This window comes from Pezoporus wallicus, unplaced genomic scaffold, assembly GCF_028554395.1.
Source record: "Pezoporus wallicus isolate ANWC-B61680 ecotype Strahan unplaced genomic scaffold, APGP_CSIRO_Pwel_v1 contig_6787, whole genome shotgun sequence".
Classification (NCBI taxonomy): domain Eukaryota; kingdom Metazoa; phylum Chordata; class Aves; order Psittaciformes; family Psittacidae; genus Pezoporus; species Pezoporus wallicus.
The window spans coordinates 2,248,921-2,268,625 of record NW_026636951.1 but is presented as its reverse complement, the minus strand read 5'-3'; the positions used below and the strand labels follow the sequence as shown (position 1 = coordinate 2,268,625).

Sequence of the window (19,705 nt, the reverse complement as noted above, 5' to 3'; positions counted from 1 at the left end):
CTGGTTCTTTTTGCTTTCTCTGTAACCTTGCTGCTCCATACGCCAGGAGAAAGCCTCAAGGGTAGCGTTACTGATGGAAGCGGAGCTGGTTCCTGCTCTAAGGAACCACATTTGTGTTAGCCGGGTTTCCTGCCTCCCTGAGGAGCTGAGTTGAAGGGCAGTGCAGCACGCCCTGAGGTAAGCTTTGCCCTCTGTGAGGCTAGGGAGCGCGGGATACTGTGCTCCCGGAGGCAGTGTTTCGGTGCCGGGCAGAGATTAGAGCATTAAAATAACAGCTGTATTTATTTATGAAGTGGAGCGGGTGTCCCTCTCTCCGCCCTTCTTTCCCTCAGCAATGGCTGCTGCCCACGGAGCCGGGCATGGCCGCCGCCGCCGCCAGGGGCCGCTGTGGCCGCGGGCGGGCTGGGCTGAGCTCCGACCCGCCCCGCCGTTTCCGCTGCCGGTCGCCAGCGGTGCACGCGTTCGGAGGCGGCGCCATGAAACCGGTAGGACGCTGTGGTGGGAGGCGGCGGGTGGAGGGAGCGGTGCTCGGGCCTCCCGCTGCCACGGGCCGCGCCTGTCGGGGTCCACATGGCGGGGCCTGGCGCCTCAGCCCGTGCGGAGGGCGGCCTCTGGGCCTCTGCCACGGGCTCCTAGAGAGAGGGTTGTTTCCCTGTGCTGGCTCCGCCTCCACCCGGACCAGGCAGCTTGTCCGGTGCTTCTGCGGCTCTGGAGCTGTAGGAAGCCTCAAAACTCCGGGTGCGGGCGGGAGGACGGTAAATGCGAGCTACCTACCTAGAGCGGGCAGCAGCCCCCCCCCGCAGCCCCATGCCCGGCCCGCATGCTCTCGGGCTGTGAGGTGGCGCCGCGAGAGGAAAGCAGCGCCCCCCGCCTCGACGTGGCTTCTGAGCAGGGGCATTGCTGGCTGTAGCTATTGTAGCTCAGTGTTGTGTGTATGGCATGGGACAAGTGTTAGAGCTGCTTCTGTCTCTTCAGCCCTTTTCCAGTAGTCAAAACTAAAAAGGGAAGGTAAGGGTGAAGTGATAAAAATTCCACATTCGAGGAGCCCCACACTGGTCCAGCCACTTGTCCTCTTACTAAGGGGACGTATCTCCCCCTACCAGTTCTTCTCTTCCATGCCCCCTGCAGAGCTGTGCTGCGTCCTTTTACATCCTGAACACCCTTAGGTGTGTTTTGCAGTTTTGGCACAGGGTACCCGTATTGATTGTTCTGAGCCTTGCGATAGGGCAGCCTCATCTTCTCCATGCAGCTACTGGTCAAGGAGACTTAGGAGCAGGAGAGAGCCAAGGCTCAGCATGGGAAGAGGACATTTCTCTTAGGCTGTGGTTTTGTACTTCGTACTTTATAGCGTGTTGGGGAAGATCAGCATCCTGAAGAGAGGAGACAGGGGGAGCACAGAGCGAAGAACAGTGCCCTGACAATCTGTTTTGAGTGTTCATGTGTCTAAAAGTGGTGGACATAGGGGTTAATAAAAAAGTTGTCGAACATGATTTTGCAGTACCTCTTCTCAAAAATGTAACATGGTTAGGTAAATTGGGAACTGACTGGTCCTGTTTGGAAGAAACATAGTGTTCAGCCCTGATAGAAACGTGAACTTCCTGAGATCTGAAACAGTGAAATAAATTTCACAAAGGCCATGAACATTTCAGTTACTTGTAGTTTTCTGTTTGTTTCCTAGAGAAAAAACAAAAAACGAGTTCCCAGCTTTCGCAAGTTACTGAGAACTAGTAAAATCAAACTTGACAACAAATTAAAGAATAAACAGTACAAGCAGCAGAGTGCTGCTAAGAAGTACCGAAAAGAACAAAAGAAGCTAAGGGAGGCTGTCAGAGATGCTATCTCTAAAAAACCTTTTCCATTGGAAGAATGCAGGAAAAGTCAAGGTAAGTGTTTGCTCAGTTATTTTTATAAGTGAAAAGGTTTATAAGAGTTATTAAATACCTTTACAAACCTTACCCAACTTCAACAGCATCATGTTGTTTCATCAGCTTTGAAACAACAGAGTTTCAGTTTCTGCGTACAAATAATTGCTGGTTTTGTTTAAAGGGAAGAAGGAGATAGTTACGAAAATATTGTTGCCATTCAGGCAACAAGATCTGACAGTAGAAATGTGTTTGCTGTCACAATTATTGGATTTCACAATTGTTGGAAATAATTCAGAATTATTGGAGTAATTATTGGATGTCATAATAAAGGGACAGTTTTCTGGGGTAACACAGAATACATGCGTGAACGTTGATGAGCTCCAGGTTGAAGTAAGGTGTAAAATGGTCTCACAAGTGTAGGCAGGGTTAGGCTTTCAAGTCTGAATATACATAAAGGATCTTAATCTGGTTACATCATCTTGTAAAATAGTTGAAAAGCGGGAAGAAGAGGAGGAAGAAGATGCTCTTCCACTGGACATGATGGATGAAGATGACTTAAAATTAATGGAGGATTTGGCTCTAAAAGCATCCTTTTTAACCAGAGATCTTTCTTCTAAGTGAGTGTTGTTGTGATGTCTAGTTTTTGTACTTAGCTTTGTGTGGTTAATATCTAATTAATATGTAATATAATACATATATCAGGAGGTCACTTTCAGTCTGTTTTTCTTTGTAGTTCCAGTTCAGTGTTTCCTTAATCTGTCAGTACATATGCTATTAATGTATTGATGTGTATCAGTGCATTCACCTGCTTTGCCTGACCTTCAGGATACTGTTTCTAGACAGTGTTCCTTCCCATGAGGTCTCTGGCTTTGAGATGAGTAGCGTTTCTCAAACTGAAGGAAATGCTTTGATCCATGTACATATCCCCCCCTTCCCTCCCTCAAGTATGTGGACATTCCCTGGGCTTTGGGGCCGTATACTTTCTATATTGCATCAGAGATTGCTGTAAAAAAAAAAAAAACAAAACAAAACAAAAACCAAATTTTTGAAAAAAAAAAACACATGCAACACCAAGGCATTCATACAAAAAATTCCTTACCAGTTTTCTGGAGCAAGGTATTAGGTAGAGTTCACAATGAAGTACATAAAAGGGTAGTGCTTCTAGTTGTAGAATTGTAAGTCTTTACAAATATGCTTGTACAGAGTAGTCTGGTTACATGATTGTTTGAAAATCCTACCTTGCCTTTTTTGATAAATGTGAAAAGACTCAGTATGCCTCGCTACAGGAGGCTGGTTTTAATTTTCTTTGTAAACTTCAGTTTTCTTCAGTTCTGAAGTGGTTGTTTCAGGCTAAATTTTGAAATGAGCAAAAGCATTTTTGACTGTTGAAGAGAGCACATTTCTTCTACTTTTTTTTTTTCTAATTCAAATACAAATTAGTTTGTTAATGCTGATTATAGTTACTAATTAATAATTTAGTCTAGTTTCAAAAGAAATTGATGTGATTATTCATCCCTGGCTTTTAGTTTTTTAATAAGATAAACAGACAACACACATCACAGCATGCCTGCACTACAGACAGTTGCACCATTTAATTTTTTTTTGTGAATTCAAAAATCAGTGCAAGCACTTACATGTGTGTGTTTGCACTCATTTGCCAGTATTTCAAAATTCACAAAGGTGGCTGACCTGCCGAATTAACTAAATCTCATTTTGTCTTTCTTCATTTCATATTTAGTTTCCTGTAAAAAGGAGATAGGAAACATTATATTGTCCTGAATTCAAACATGCTATGCAGATACACATTAACACAGTTTGATTGAATGCTGACTGGTGCTGTCGGTGGTGAACACACTCAAACATTCCATTTTATAAGATCAGCCATTAAGTGTGGACACTTAATCCAGCTAGTGTTCTGTCATGCATGGTTCTTGTCTAATTAGCTAGCTAATTCATTTAGTTTGCCTTATATTTTTCAGTGAACCTGTTCACATCAAAAAACGAAAGCATGAAAGTGTGATTGAAAAATATGAAAAGGTGCCAAGACGTATGCAAACTGAGCCAGAAAAAGAACTCATCCATCTGCTTCCAATCAAAGATAAGGGTGGCATTATTCCCCAAACTGTGGAAAAGCCAGGTAAGACACAGATTCTGGAATTGGTATACTAGCCCAGGTGTAAATAATTTAGTCTTTTAAAATTCCGGTGTTAATTACATGCTTGTCACTAGACACTCTGTTTTTACAGTTCTCAGTGATGCACAGGATGAAGAAGAGGATGCAGAAATGGAAGATGCAGAGGGTAATAAAATATCATGTTTGCTTTTTGGTTTTTTTTGTTTGTTTTTCCAAATCACTGACATATCTAAAGAGTATTTTGCTGTTCCCTAAGGAAGTTTGTAATTTAAATGTATTTTGTTAAGAGTGTTTTTGAACGTGTTCATTACCATGTTGCCCCCAAAGCACAACAGTGTTTAAGAGCTTGTTTTCTTTTCATTAGTTTCTAAATATAATCTAAAGTTGAGGTAGGATGTACAGCAAAATAATACTCGGAAAACACAAATAAAACAATTGTGTTTTTTTAAAAAAGAAGTGAATGCTGAATAATTTGCTTCAAATTGCAGAGCACTGTAGTTTCTTGGCATAGTTGGGGTCATATATTATATGTTCCTGCTATACTTAGGGAATACCATTTGCAGATTAAAAAACATTTGGTCCATTTCTTTTTTGTAAGCATAAGATTTTGGAGTGGACCAAAAATTAATCTCCACCTTTACTGTGGAACTGCATGTATTAACCTTTGTGTGAGGTTATCGCAGTCCCCATCTGAAATCTGGTATCTGAAACTGTAGTTTGCAATATGATGTTTGTTAAGCTGCTTCTCTAGTAACCCTCTTTTTCATCTCTCGCATCTTGTGCTAGACTTTAATGAAGAACCCCTGCCTGTTCTCACTCCTGAAGAAATGGCTGCTCAAAGGAGACAAAAGCTGCAGGAAAGGAAGATGCACATAGCTGCCTTAGCATCTGCCATTCTGTCTGATCCAGATAACAGTGTAGGTAGCATCTGCTTGACATTCATCTCTGTGTGTGCAATAAGTCAATAAAGGCCTGAAGTGACCAAATAATAATAAAAGCAGAAAAATACATTTGTAGAATAAGGAAAAAGGTCAGTATTGTATCACTTCTTGGGGGGGGGCAGTGAAACTTCTACTATGGTATAAAGGATTTGAATATTTATACCAACTCTGACTGGTATAAAGGATTTGAATTGGGTAAGAATCCAAGTGATTTTGTGTGTGCTCTGCTCAGGAGTAATTTGTCCCTCTGAATACTTGTAGTGTTATGAATAATGCTGTCTTTGGTATTTCCCAGCCAAACTACCTTGATCCTTAGGCTTGACCCTTATTTAAACTCTGATTTCAGGGTGGTATCTGGTAGTTCTCAGTGCTTCAGGATATGCTAATTATTTTCTATAATTCTATGCAAGTATAGTTTGAACATTACTAAGATAAAAATTTCATTGGTATTCCTAGCATTTATTGCCTCATTATGTAGTGCTGAGTCTTGAGTGACTGCTGAGTTACTAGCTGTCTCTTCCAAGTATTCAAAACTTGAAACACATTTCTTGTGGCACGCTTTTGCTAAATGTACATTGTGTTTGTACATTGGTTTGTGAGTGATCTTCAGCTGGCTTTGCCTCCTGTGTTAATCAGATTAAGAAGTTGAAGGAGCTGCGTGCCATGTTGATGGAGCAGGATCCTAATGTGGCTGTGATTGTTCGGAAGCTGGTCATGGTTTCTTTGATGGAGGTATTCAAAGATATTGCACCTTCTTACAAAATCCGGCCTCTGACTGAAGCAGAAAAGGCTACCAAGGTGAAATACCAGATTTCTTCCTAGAGTATTATAAGTAGTTCAGATTTTTTTAGTTATGCCAAATACCAATACTGATTTGGTTAATATGAATTTAAGTCTTGAGCGAAGGGTGACAAATAATTACTTGTGGAAATTTGGAAAATGTGACACTTCTAGGAGCAGAGGTTTTTTTTCTGAACCTTCTATTCTTATGTACTTCCTTCAGTAAGTAGGTAACGTGCTAGTGATAATAGAGGGAAAAAATGGTATATGAAAGTAGTATACCAAACCTGTGATGAAGGTAGTATACCAAACCGTGCACCTTGGAATAAGATGGTGGTTTGCATCACACTGAAGGGAACTATAAAGAAAGCAAATTCGGCATCATTGTTACCCAAGTGGCACAGATTTCTTTGAAGTATGCTCAGTAATTTGCTGCAGAAATGCAGAGTAACTTGTTTTCTGGAGCTTGTTTTTAACCAGTTCATCAGAAGGTTTCTTGAATGTAGGTAGTGCAGTTTAGAGGCTTTAAAATAACATCTAGTTGAAAATTGTACTTCAGTCTTCATAAATGAAATAGGCCTAGTTGGAAAAGGCCCTCTGAGCACAAGAATGTGTATAGAAATGTGTAGAAATAATGTACTTTTAATATATTTCTAGGAATGTTGTCCAAAAAAAAAATTACTACTTAGATATCTGAGAATTGTTTTAAAATGTTTTGTTTTTTGCCACTGGAAAATTTCAGGATTTAGATCTCTGAATAAAATCTAATTTGTATTATGTTTACAGGTTAAAAAAGAAACTCAGAAACTGAGAGAATTTGAAGAAGGCCTTGTAAGCCAGTATAAATTTTACTTAGAAAATCTGGAACAAACAATTAAAGGTACAGTCAGCACTTCCCATTCTTTTTTTGGTAGTAAATATAAAGTTGTTCATGGCATCACAGTTTACCTCCTCTGATTGAATGCTGCCTTGTCTTTGAAGTATTACTTTCATGAACTATGCAGGAGAATGCCTGCAATAACTAAAAATGTAAATACTTAGATTCTCCCCTCCATTCTCAACAGTAATCACTAAAAATATTTTGTGCAGATTGGAAACAAAGGAAGTTGAAGAAAAGTAATGTCATCTCATTAAAAGCATATAAAGGTCTGGCAGAAATAGCAGTGAAGTGTCTGTGTGAGCTGCTTGTGGCCCTACCCCACTTTAACTTCCATAATAACATTATTGTTCTGGTTGTTCCGCTCATGAATGATGCATCAAAAATGGTAAGTGATTTTCTGATTAGGGGAACAGTTCTTGTCTTGGATGAAAAATAATCTATTTCTGAGCTTTATCCACAATATCCAGATCTTGTGGGCATATCTTTTGCTATTTTAAAGGCTGTATCCACTTTCTAGTTAGTAAATACCATCACCATTAGCAGTGAGCTGTTGTCATGGACTTGGATTTACAGAAGAATTTCTTTGAATTCACTTTTCAGATTTCTGAACTGTGCTGTGAGGCAGTTAAGAAGCTCTTTAAACAAGACAAGTTGGGCTATGCTTCACTTGGTGTAGTTAAAGTAATTTCTGGCCTTGTGAAAGGTAGAAATTATGATGTCAGACCTGAGGTAAGAGTCTTTCTGTTATACTACAGAATTTTCTTCTGTCAATGGTTTAAAAAAATCTGAAAGTTAAAGTTAGTGCAGCTGCTGGCTACAGACAAGCAGGATTTCCTCACTTGATCACAGCACAGCCAGGAGTTAGGAGTGGGCTGAGACAGAGGATTAGTAAAAGATATATGGGGTAGGGGAAGGAGACTGGGAGATCAGATCCCTATAGAGATATGGGTTAAGTCAGGCAGGGAGACCTGAAGTGAAAGAGGCAAGTGGAGGAATGGGTAGAAATGGACAGTGCTGGGGAACGGACTGGATGCAGAGATGAGATATATAGGTATAAAGGAACAGGATGGAAGTAAACAGAAGAACCTTTGACTAGCAGAGCCCACTAGCTGGAATGGAACTAAGGGTTTCTTACCCTCCATTCCTCTGTTGTGGATCACCTTTCATTGTATTTATTTTATTTTACAATAGGTGCTAAAAGTATTTCTTCACTTAAGAATTAAGGAAGTAGAATTACAAAAAGATTCTGAAGACATTGCACCAAAGAAAAAGTTCATGACTTACAAAGAGAAAAGGAAAAATCTTTCAAGAATGCAAAGAAAGGTATGACCTGTCCTTTCTCATGCTCTGTGGCATTGACTTTACGTAGCAATTTGTTCAGCAATAATTGCGCTTCTGTTGCCAGTGTTATCTGTCAGCATCAGTGATTAGTCTTTGCATTGAACATTTATGAGGTTGTAAAAGGAATTTAATTATCTTCCTAATTTTTTCTCTTTCTGGTGTTGATAATACCTTTGATTAGTTGCTTCAGATAGGAAGGAATACATCTTAGCTGGTTACCCTGTAGCATCACAGTGTGACTTAAGGAACTCACCAAGCATGAAAGATTTTTTCTCTGGGTATCTTTGGAACCTGGATATTCAGGCTGGTTGGACATGTGTAATCTGTTGTCTTAAAATCAATTGTATGTTTTCAGTGGAAGAAAGCAGAAGAGAAGCTGGAACGAGAACTCTTGGAAGCAGAAGCATCAGAAAGTAAAGAAAAAAAACTCAAGCTGGTAAATAGTTTAGAAATTATTTTCCTGTTTTCGCAAAGTAGCAGCCAAGTAACCAAGTGTCTCCCCTCCATCCCAGCCAGCATTCCACACCTCTAGGTAGTGGTGACAGCTTACAAACATTTTGCCTCTCTCAGTTTACCTATTCCTATTTCTTTCCATGCTCTGCAAAAAAGAAAAAAAGCAATTGAATCCATTGATGTATGTCCTCCAGGTGCCATGTTCCATGTGACACTATGAAATGGCTGTTGTCAGTCTCTCAGAGTGTCCTTTAGGCAAAGGAGTGTGACTAGCATGGACAAGGGGGAAGAGAGGCTGTTTAACTAAGACAGTGTGAGGGGAGAAAGTAGGGGGCAGGAGAGCAGGACTTCAGCTTTTCAGCATGACAAGAGCAGATATGGCAGTGCCAGGACTGGTTTGGAAGGCCTGAGTGCAGGCTCAGACAGCGAAGCATTTTCAGTTGAGTTTAAGTGAAGTAGAAATATCTGGTTTACATGCTTATCAAATATTTATTTGATTTTGTTTTCTTTCTCCAGCATACAGAGACCCTGAATATTGTGTTTGTAACTTACTTTAGAATCTTGAAGAAAGCTCAGAAGTCTCCACTTTTGCCAGCTGTGCTGGAAGGTCTTGCAAAGTAAGAACCGAGCCCACCTTCTTTTGTGTGCATTAGAAAAGACATGAGGCACCAAAGAGATTTTTGATTTTGAAAGGGATTTATAAGCAGTGACAAAAGATGGTCCCTGACAAATGTGTTGAAATTCTTCTGTTTCTCTGCTGAAGTTTTCACTTTACTTCTAAGCACATTTCAATGTTAATGATGTTGAATTCACCATGATAGAATCGATGTGATGCAAACCCAACAGGATGTGACATGATTCTATTATTTTGTCTGATTACTTCCTGAAGAATACAAGCATGTCTCTAATGCTGTAGGGAAGCTGTGATTAGCACTTGGGCACTGAATCATCCATCTATGTTAAGATAATAGGTGTTAAGCATTTAATTTAGCTTTGCTTTTAAGCTGTGGATTTTGGCAATCCAGAATACTTTGAACTGAGTTTGCAGATAATGTCTATAGCTTAAAAGTAAAATTTTCTTTTATTCAAGGTTTGCTCATCTGATAAATGTGGAATTTTTTGATGACCTGTTGATTGTCCTTCATTCGCTTATTGCATCTGGGGTAAGTTGAGCTTGCTTTTATTCCAGATTTCTTGAAATTATGTTCTTAGGGTACTTACTCAGTTTTGTATTCCTAGAGTTTAAGCTATCGTGAGAGTCTTCATTGCATTCTCAGTGCTTTTCATATACTCTCTGGTCAAGGTAAGAGATCTTGGGAAACAAACTTTTATTTAATAATGTCTGATAATTAATGGAGTAAATGTATTTACTTGGGATTATGTTAATAGGTGATGTTCTTAACATCGATCCAATGAAATTCTACACACATCTTTACAAGACACTGTTCAGCCTACATGCAGGTAACTTCAGATTCTTATTTTCAGTGTGTACCTAGATAATGTTTATTCTGTTTGTTTGATATCATAGCCTTAATGCAACGTTAATAAACTACAGTTGTTTTAAGATACCTACCTTCTGAAAATGTTACTCTCTGCTTTAATCTATTTCTTTCTCAAATTGCACTATGCACCACTGCAGTACAAATACTATAAGTGTTATTGCAATGTATGTAACAGGTTCTAATTATTTCATTAGGGAATGCCACATATGTGGTCTTAGATAAGCATTTATCCTGTCTGCAGTTTTAAGTTGTTTGACTCCCTTATAATTGTTTCTTTCAACAGCAATTAAAAAAATTCTCTTTTTTTCTCAAACTCTTTCCCTAACAGAAAACAATCTCTATTTTTTCTTAACGTATTTTAAAGAATAATTTCAATTTCACATCAGTTTTCTAAAATATCTCGTTTATATTTCTGATGTTTATAATTCTGATGTTTGAATTTTCAAATCTAAATCTTCTAATAATTCTGAGAAGCCAAATAGTTAATGAAAAAAGATACTTACACAGTTTGAGATTAACATTATTTTCATTAACTTCATAAATGTGTATTCACTGAGAGGAAAGATTGATAAAAAGCATTCTACAAGTCTGGATGGGTAAAAGAGTAAACTTTTGTACCATTTAACAATTTATAGAAGATGATCTCATGAATGCACTTAGGATTAAAACACTAACTGCTTCTAAAGTTTAGACATTTTTGATGGAACAAGTATTTTCTTAGAAAGGAGCACAGAAACAGTGATATACTTGTTCTCTTCAAAGCTGGACTATTTTTGCCAAAAAAGGATGGATGCTTATGTCTGTATCACATTAGTGATGTGTTTCAACCCCTTAGCTTTCATGCTGTTTTTCAGGTTTCAGTGTACAGTCAATGACAGAGTATTTAGCTACACAGTCCTCAAAATGGTTACTTTGTATGAAATCCTTTTTTTAGGTGGTACCAATGATGACATAGGGATTGTGCTCCAGTGCCTGGATGTCATGTTTGCCAAGCGGAGAAAGCAAGTTTCCCAGCAGCGAGCTCTTGCTTTCCTAAAGCGACTCTCCACACTTGCTCTTCATGTACTTCCAAATTCCAGCGTTGGGATCTTGGCAACAAACAGGGTATTAATGCAAGTAAGTTTTACTTGTTGGAACTTTTACCTTACCAGTTAAAGGGTGTTGGATTTTTTGACACTGATCTTATGCAGAATATTTTGAAGCTTTTAAGCACAAATGATGAAAGCTGAGGATCCTTAAATATTCCTGATACAGAATGACATTGAGTGAGCCCTGAACTTGACTTAACCGTCTTAGAATTGGATGTAATGTAAGCAACTTAGTCCTTTTGTTTTTCTGTTGTAGACTTTCCCAAGGATGGACCTCTTACTGGACAATGAATCTCAAGGCAGTGGAGTTTATCTTCCAGAACTAGATGAGCCAGAACATTGCAATGCTCAGAACACAGCTCTGTGGGAGCTGCATTTATTGCAGGTCAGTGAGTAGCTGAGTGATTTGGGAAGTAAAGGTCAGCAGTAAATAGGTGCTAAATGTTTATGTGGTTTACCCAAATAGCAGACATGGGTCTACAGGCTTACCAATCAGTTCTGGCCCACACGAGCCTATTCCGTACAAAAACAAAGAACAGCATGGTGATAACAAGGTCAGACTGAGCTCAAAAGGGGATGTTACACTACACATAGCGCCACACTGGATCTTAGTGCAGATTGCCTAATAAGACTCCTTTGGAGACTGTTTCAATTCGTTAAGTTCTTTTGCATTCCAGCCCTTCTCTGGGGAGCAGCTGGCACCTTGATCTCTCATTCCAGCCAGGGTGCAGAGTCTGGGGCATGGGGAGGGCTTCTGCTGCCCTTTCTCCTGCCTTCTGGGACTAGGAACTAGATTAACTGTGGAGAGTTACATTCACAGCATGGCATACTAAGTGAATAAATGTATGACTGGGTGTTCTCAATTACTTGACCCCAGAAACTTACTGATTTTGTAGTGCTCAGTTTTTCTGTCTAAAACAAAAGCAGAATCTGCCATCTTGCCAAAATGGAAATAAATGCTAGTATCCATAGATAAATACATTATCCCTTATCTCTCAGTTTCTTGTTCCTTTCAGAGACACTATCATCCAACAGTGCAGAAATTTGCAGCTCACCTTATTGCTGGAGCTCCAACTGAAGGCTCAGCAGCTCTTTCACTTGATTTGAGCCAAAGGTGAGTTATCGGAGAGTTCTGTTTTTAAAAATAGTGCCTGAAAAGAAGCTGTTGCTCATACTTTATTAAAGGAATGCCAAAAAATAATTATCCATAAAATGAAAAGATTTTGTTTTTCAAATTCACTTCCTTTGTTCTTCTACCGCTACAGAATGTTGGCTGCCTTTTTTTTTTTCCTTTAAGCCTTGTTTCCAGGCTGTGACCAGGGTAAAATCTGGAAGTGCAATGTTCTTTCTTCCCATGGGAGCAAAATGGCTGCATTTCCTCAGTAGCAGCCCTGGTGCGCATATGGATCAGGATCACTGAACTGTGGCTGTCCAGTGTAAACTGGAAACCAAGTTGCAGCGTAAAGTCTGCGTATGTTAAAACAAAAGAACAGCCATCCTGGTTCTTGCTCTGGGAGGTGAAATGAACAGTCTGCTCTAATACACTCTTCCTGTGCCTCACATAACTTCATAGACCTCTGTCACAGAATCATAGAATAGTTAGGGTTGGAAAGGACCTTAAGATCATCTAGTTCCAACCCACTGCCCATGGGCAGGGACACCTCGCACTAAACCATGCCGCCCTCCATCTACCTTCTCTTCTGGCCAAAGAGATGCGATCCAGACAGGAGCTGTTTGTACTTTTCATCATCTTTGTTGCCTTTTTTTCCTGAACTTTTACCAATTCAAGTATTTCAAGATGAGGAAATCAGAGACTCAGATGCAATATTTGAGATGTGGGTGATCTGTGGATTTATATGCACTGATGTAACTATTTTCTATTCTGTTCTCGTTTCTTTTCAGCTCCATATAGCATTAAGATCACAAATCCCAGGAAAGTATAACAAGATAACAAGAAGATTAGAATCATAGAATAATTAGGGTTGGAAAGGACCTTAAGATCATCCAGTTCCAACCCCCCTGCTGTGGGCAGGGACATCTTATGCTAAATCATATCACCCAAGGCCTCATCCAACCTGGTCTTGAACACTGCCAGGGATGGAGCATTCACAACCTCCCTGGGCAGCCCATTCCAGTGCCTCACCACCCTAACAGGAAAGAATTTCCTTCTGTATCCAACCTAAACTTCCCCTGTTTAAGTTTTAACCCATTACCCCTTGTCCTGTCACTACAGTTCCTAATGAAGAGTCCCTCTCCAGCATCCCTATAGGCCCCCTTCAGATACTGGAAGGCTGCTATGAGGTCTCCACGCAGCCTTCTCTTCTCCAGGCTGAACAGCCCCAACTTTCTCAGCCCTTCTTCATACGGGAGGTGCTCCAGTCCCCTGATCATCCTCATGGCCCTTCTCTGGACTTGTTCCAACAGTTCCATGTCCTTTTTATGTTGAGGACACCAGAACTGCACACAATACTCCAGGTGAGGTCTCAGGAGAGCAGAGTAGAGGGGCAGGATCACCTCCTTCGACCTGCTGGTCACGCTCCTTTTGATGCAGCCCAGGATACGGTTGGCTTTCTGGGCTGCAAGCACACACTGCCTGCTCATGTTCATTTTCTCATCAACCAACACCCCTAAGTCCTCCGCAGGGCTGCTCTGAATCTCTTCTCTGCCCAACCTGTAGCTGTGCCTGGGATTGCTCTGACCCAGGTATAGGACCTTGCACTTGGCATGGTTAAACTTCATGAGGTTGCCATCAGCCCACCTCACAAGCGTGTCAAGGTCCCTCTGGATGCCATTCCTTCCCTCCAGCGTATCAACCGACCCACACAGCTTGGTGTCATCGGCAAACTTGCTGAGGGCACACTCAATCCCCCTGTCCATGTCAGAGACAAGGATGTTAAACAAGACCGGTCCCAACACCGACCCCTGAAGGACACCACTCGTTACTGGTCTCTGGCCAGACATTGAGCCATTGACCACAACTCTTTGCATGCGGCCATCCAGCCAGTTCTTTATCCACCGAGTGGTCCATCCATCAAGTTGATGTCTCTCCAATTTAGAGACAAGGATGCCATGTGGGACAGTGTCGAACACTTTACACAAGTCCAGGTGGATGACATCAACTGCTCTACCCCTGTCCATCAGTTCTGTAGCCCCATCATAGAAGGCCACCAGATTGGTCAGGCAGGATTTCCCTTTATTGAAGCCATGCTGGCTGTCACCAAGCACCTTGTTGATTTTTGTGTGCCTTAGCATGCCTTCCAGGAGAATCTGCTCCAAGATTTTGCCAGGCACAGAGGTGAGACTGACTGGTCTGTAATTCCCTGGGTCATCCATTTTCCCCTTCTTGAAAATGGGGGTTATATTTCCCTTTTTCCAGTCGTCGGGAACTTCACCTGACTGCCATGATTTCTCAAATCTGATGGCCAGCGGCTTCACAACTTCATTCACCAGCTCCTTCATGACCCACAGATGGATCTCATCAGGTCTCATGGACTTGTGCATGTTCAGGTTTTTAAGATGGTCTCGAACCAGATCCTCTCCTACAGTGGCGCAAGGTCTTCATTCTCACAGTCCCTGCATCTGCCTTCCAAGACTTGGGTGGTGCAGTCAGAGCCTTTGCAGTGAAGACTGAGGCAAAGAAGTCATTCAGAACCTCAGCCTTCTCCAAATCCTGTGTAGCCAGTTCTCCTGAGAGCTTCCTGAGGGGGCCTACATTCTCCCTAGTCTGTTTTTTATTTGCTATGTACTTGTAGAATCCCTTCCTTTTATCTTTAATGCCTCTAGCTAAGTTTAATTCTAACTGGGCCTTAGCTTTCCTAACCTGGTCCCTAGCTTTCCAGACAACATCCCTGTACTCTTCCCATGCCACCTGTCCTTGCTTCCACCTTTTATAAGCCTCTTTTTTCAATTGAATTTTCCTCAGGAGCTCCTTATCCATCCAAGGAGGTCTCCTGGCCCTCCTGCTGCACTTCCTTCTAGTTGGGATGCAACACTCCTGAGCTTGCAGCAGGTGATCCTTGAATATCAACCAAGAGTTTTGGAGCCCCCTGCCCTCTAGGGCTGTATCCCATGGAACCTTCCTAAGCAGGTTCCTGAAGAGGCCAAAGTCTGCTCTTTTGAAGTCCAGGGCACTGAGCTTGCTGCACGCTCTTCTCACTGTCCTGAGGATCTCAAATTCGACCATCTCATGATCGCTGCATCCAAGGCTGCCCTGGAGAGTCACATTTCCAACCAGCCCTTCCCTGTTGGTGAGCACGAGGTCAAGCACGGCACCTCTCCTTGTCGGCTCCTCTATTACTTGCAGAAGGAAGTTGTCTTCCACACAATCGAGGAACCTCCTGGATTGCTTGTGCCGGGCCGTACCGTCCTTCCAACAGATGTCAGGGTCGTTGAAGTCACCCATGAGAACAAGGGCCTGAGAGCGTGAGGCTTTTCCTGTGTGTCTATGGAGTGTTTCATCCGCAGGTTCTCCTTGATCAGGCGTCTGTAACAGATCCCCACAGTAATGTCTCCCATAGCTACATTCCCTTTAACCCTGACCCACAAACTCTCTGTTAACTGCTCACCTGTCCCCAGACAGTTCCATACTCTCCAGCCTATCCCTAACATAAAGGGCAACTCCCCCTCCCTGCCTGCCAGGCCTGTCTTTTCTAAGGAGCCTGTAACCTTCCATTCCAACACTGCAGTCATAGGAGCCATCCCACCATGTTTCTGTGATGCCTGTTATATCATACCCCCATAGACGTGCACACATCTCTAATTCCTCTTGTTTGTTCCCCATGCTACAGGCATTTGTATAGAGGCATCTGAGCCAAGCTCCAACTGAAGCCGGTTCATTGGCTGGCGTGGCTGGGGTATCTCTACATTGCTCCAAGCATTTATTATATATTATTTATTCTTTTTCCTTAAGTGGCAGTGGTCACTTCAGAGCCTGTTGTTTTTATGTGAAGCTGAGATTGCTTTTCTGTTTGTTTCCATACTAAATTTCATTTGCCTTTTTACTGACCATCTCGTACAGACTATCTGCAGTTCTTTACAGGCAGCTCATTCTTACTGCCACAAATAATTTGATACCCTCCAGCTAATATTTGACTGTGTTGAAAAGCACGTGTCCTGGCACAGACATTGTGGAAATCCATAGGTTCTTCTTGATAGGATAAAAATTCATTGTATCTCCTGTCCCTTTTCCTATCTTTTAACCGGTTCTTTTCCCATGTGATGACAGTATTCCCTCTTCTCCCATGGGTGCTTGATTTTCATAAAACCCTTTGGTGAGGAACTGTTGGAGATTGGAGCAGATTGGATCAGCTAGATAATATTTATCCATGTTATTTTATTTATTTTTACTTTTTTTGTTGCTTGCTTGTACAGGGCAAGCGGTGACTGCTTGGAGCTCTTGCAAGCAAATAGAACAGTTTTCTTCCATCCTCCAACTCAGTATTTAAACACATTTTACTTGCTTTTACTTGTATTCTTTCCCAGCTTGTTGACTTTCAGTCTTTTCCAGGTGATGCTCCTTACTCTGAGGAGTTCTCTTAAAGCATGATAGTGTGAATGGGGGGTGTGTGTGTGTGAAAATCTGCTCTTGATTTGGTGATAGATTATTTGAAAATGTGTCTAATACCATTTTATTTTCGCTGTGGTTTTTGCTGCAGGCCTGCTACAGAACATTTTGAGGCATACAGTATGAGAGGAATGACCTTTAATCCTCCTGTTGCATCAGTAACACCCAGAAGAAAGGTACTGTCTCATCTCTCTGTGTCCCTTTTTTAACCACAGTATGCCAATATAGCTTTGTATCTGTCTGCTGGCTCACTATGCAGTGCCCAGGCATTAGCACACTTCTTTTGGCTTTCTGGTTTCTGCACTTTCTGTTTCAAGTATTTATTTTTTTAACTGGCATTATATAGCACTGACTGTAAAGAAGGAAGAAAAAGCTGTATGCATAGTTCCACCTCCCATAGCTTCAATTAATGTAGCAAGATGAGTGTGGTAGCTGTTACTTTACCTATCTATCATCTATCTTATGCACTTTGCAGTGGTTCAGTGCAAATTTCTTGTCCCTCTTTTGTAATGATGAACTAATGTTTGTTCAAAAAGCAGTAATAAAGAACCAGCATTCTTTCCCCAGTGTGGGTAGTTGGCAGGACAGCTGATTTTCCAGAGCCTTTGATTGAGAGGAAGGATACTTATCCCCATTAGTGTCACGTTACAGCTTTAAAGTGTAAATTTGAAGGGAACAAAGAGTGAATGTATAAATAGGAGAAATGGGTGAACACTTTTTAGAGCCTCAGCACTGAATGTGTTCCAGATCCAATCTCCATTAAATGTCCAGTGAGTGGTGTGTCCTTGAACAAGTGATCATTAATTTTCTTTCTTCCTCATGAAAATATTATAACTTATTAACCTTGTTAGTGCCTTCAATTTGTAACTTGGTAGTGTCAGCTAAAGCCTTGAGAGCACAGGGTTTTTTCCATTGTAGAGAAGGACTTTCTGAAAATGTATTTCTACTTACTCTGTCCTTTTAGAATGACTTGACGTGTTTGGCCTGCTGGGGTATTACGTTGTCAGCTCTGGCAGAACAAGGCTGAGAACAGCAGATAGGAGAGACATTTGTTTAGTGCTTGATTAAAAAAATGCACAAGCTCTTTAGGTAGCAGAAACAAAGAGGAAGATAACAGAAAGAAGATACTGTCCATAGGTGGCTATAATGGACATAACTGCTAATTTAAGCTATGCATGGAAAACACATACTGGCCTTGTTTAGTAATGGAACTAATATTTTGTAATTTTCAGGACACATTCTCACAAATGGATTCATTTATAGATGAAGAGCTAAACAACCAGCTTCAACAACACCGCAGTGGGACTGTTGCTCAAAAGCTCTTGGATTTTGCTAAACACTTGAAGGAATCATCCTTGTTGTAGATATATCTGTCAGTCATGTTCAGTTGGCTTCTTAATTACAGAGAAAGACTGGCTGGAAGAAATTTCCACTCACCATTAAAGGAATTCAAGTGGGTTATTGTGTGAATTTAGAACCACATAAAATACGTAACGGCAGTTTTTCACACAGTTCCAACCACTGAGCTCATGTTCTCAAAACTTGGGAACCAGAATGAACAGTCAGTCGTATCAGTAATTTAAAAAAGATACAAAACCAGGTGATTTTAAAATTGTCTGCAGCCATGCATTATAGGATTTTTGTTTATATATTTTCAGATTTTTCTAACAGAATATAGGCATATGTATGTATTTCTGAGAAATCACTGGGTTGTGTTGCTAAATTAATAAATATTTTTGCAATTTTAACATAATTTTGATTCCTCTGATGTTTAAGATACTTTGAGATTTGGCATATGTATTGTGTTTTTTCTGTTTTCCTTCTGATGTCTCCTAATCATTTACCTTATCTTGAAATGATTTTGCATTTGGTGGGGTCTTTTTCACCTCTGATGAAAAGGAGGTTATTGAATTCCACTTTTTTAGTTATTAGTATTATCCAGGCTAGTTCACCAAATTTCAGGTAGCTAAACAAATTCACAAATATTTTTGGAATAGAAATCTCTCTGTAAATAGAACAGAAAATAAGTATTTTACTGTGTGGATTACAAAACTCCCAATGTAATACCTGTGCTTCTGTCTGGTTAGGTTGCCGTTCCCATCACTTCTGAGTGGTTCTTTAAGTGTCTGCAAATATGGATGTGATTTAAATTCTGAAAAATTCCAAGGTGACCACTTGCCAGTACTTTTTCAGTCAGGAAGGCAAAAGCAAAGCGTCAACATCATAAACCATTTATTTTTTTTACAACATATACAAATACAAGTTAATTCTTCAAGTTGGCAGAGAGAAAATAGTCCAGGTGGAAAAGTCACTTTTAAAATTGCTCATTTTACATAGTTTCCAAACAATAGAAAGACTGGCACATGGTGATATTGCATTGTCAGAATACTTCGACAGAATGCTTGAAGAGGCAGAGGAAGACAACTGTACAACTAAGTCATTCTGAAACATCCTATTTGTCTATTGTAGCAAAGTCTATTTACTGCTATTTATTTTTGTATTTAATGTACTAACTCTGCCAAATGTCTACCACTACTGAAGTTATTTATCACAGGAAGAAACGCCACCATTGTTACATTTAGTGGCCTACTTTAAAAGAAAACTGAGGTTCAGAGTAGAATAGTAACAGCCAGTGATTAAAATCCAAATGTTAATTGAAGTATTTGGAGGAGGCCTAAAGCAGAATGGACAGTTCGGTTTCAGAAGCTGCACACTCAACCTTTCAGTGACACGTAAAGTTACCAGCAAGTTGTTCTTTTTTAGAGACAAACTATGAATGTAGGAGAATGTATTCTTGAGGAATTTAGAATCTATTTCCATGTTAAAGTCTTTAATTCTTGACACGATTTCTAGAAGCAGATGGCTTTCTAAAGATGACTGTTGAGATACTTCATCTAGTCCTATTTGTAGCAATAAAAGTAATGTGCTTAGGTTTCAAAATTAAAACTGACATAGTATTTGCTACTATTCTAACTGCTAAACTTGGGATCAGTAAGAAAGAAACAGGAAAAGCTCCAGGTGATAGGAAGTACCTCCTGATGTGCCTCAGTTCCTGCAAACCAACTAGTATTGCAGGACCAGTTAGTTGGTCCAAACCAACTAGACCAGGACCTGTGCCTGCCCAGCTTCTATCCCATACAGTCATGTCACTGCATGCA

The 19,705-nt window shown here is 40.7% G+C and overlaps 1 protein-coding gene across 1 annotated transcript; it reads left to right on the top strand.

Moving 5' to 3' along the window:
- Positions 1-424: 424 nt before the first annotated feature.
- On the top strand, positions 425-18,300 carry NOC3L (NOC3 like DNA replication regulator). The gene is made up of 21 exons (XM_057402360.1): positions 425-485; positions 1,679-1,883; positions 2,356-2,482; positions 3,845-4,002; positions 4,112-4,165; positions 4,786-4,916; positions 5,577-5,738; positions 6,507-6,600; positions 6,810-6,985; positions 7,201-7,329; positions 7,792-7,923; positions 8,297-8,377; positions 8,911-9,011; positions 9,485-9,557; positions 9,634-9,697; positions 9,784-9,855; positions 10,831-11,012; positions 11,241-11,369; positions 12,001-12,098; positions 16,639-16,723; positions 17,780-18,300. Exons 1-21 carry the CDS (start codon positions 477-479, stop codon positions 17,909-17,911), a joined length of 2,394 nt encoding a protein of 797 aa, XP_057258343.1. The 5' UTR covers positions 425-476; the 3' UTR covers positions 17,912-18,300.
- The last annotated feature ends 1,405 nt before the right edge of the window (positions 18,301-19,705 follow it).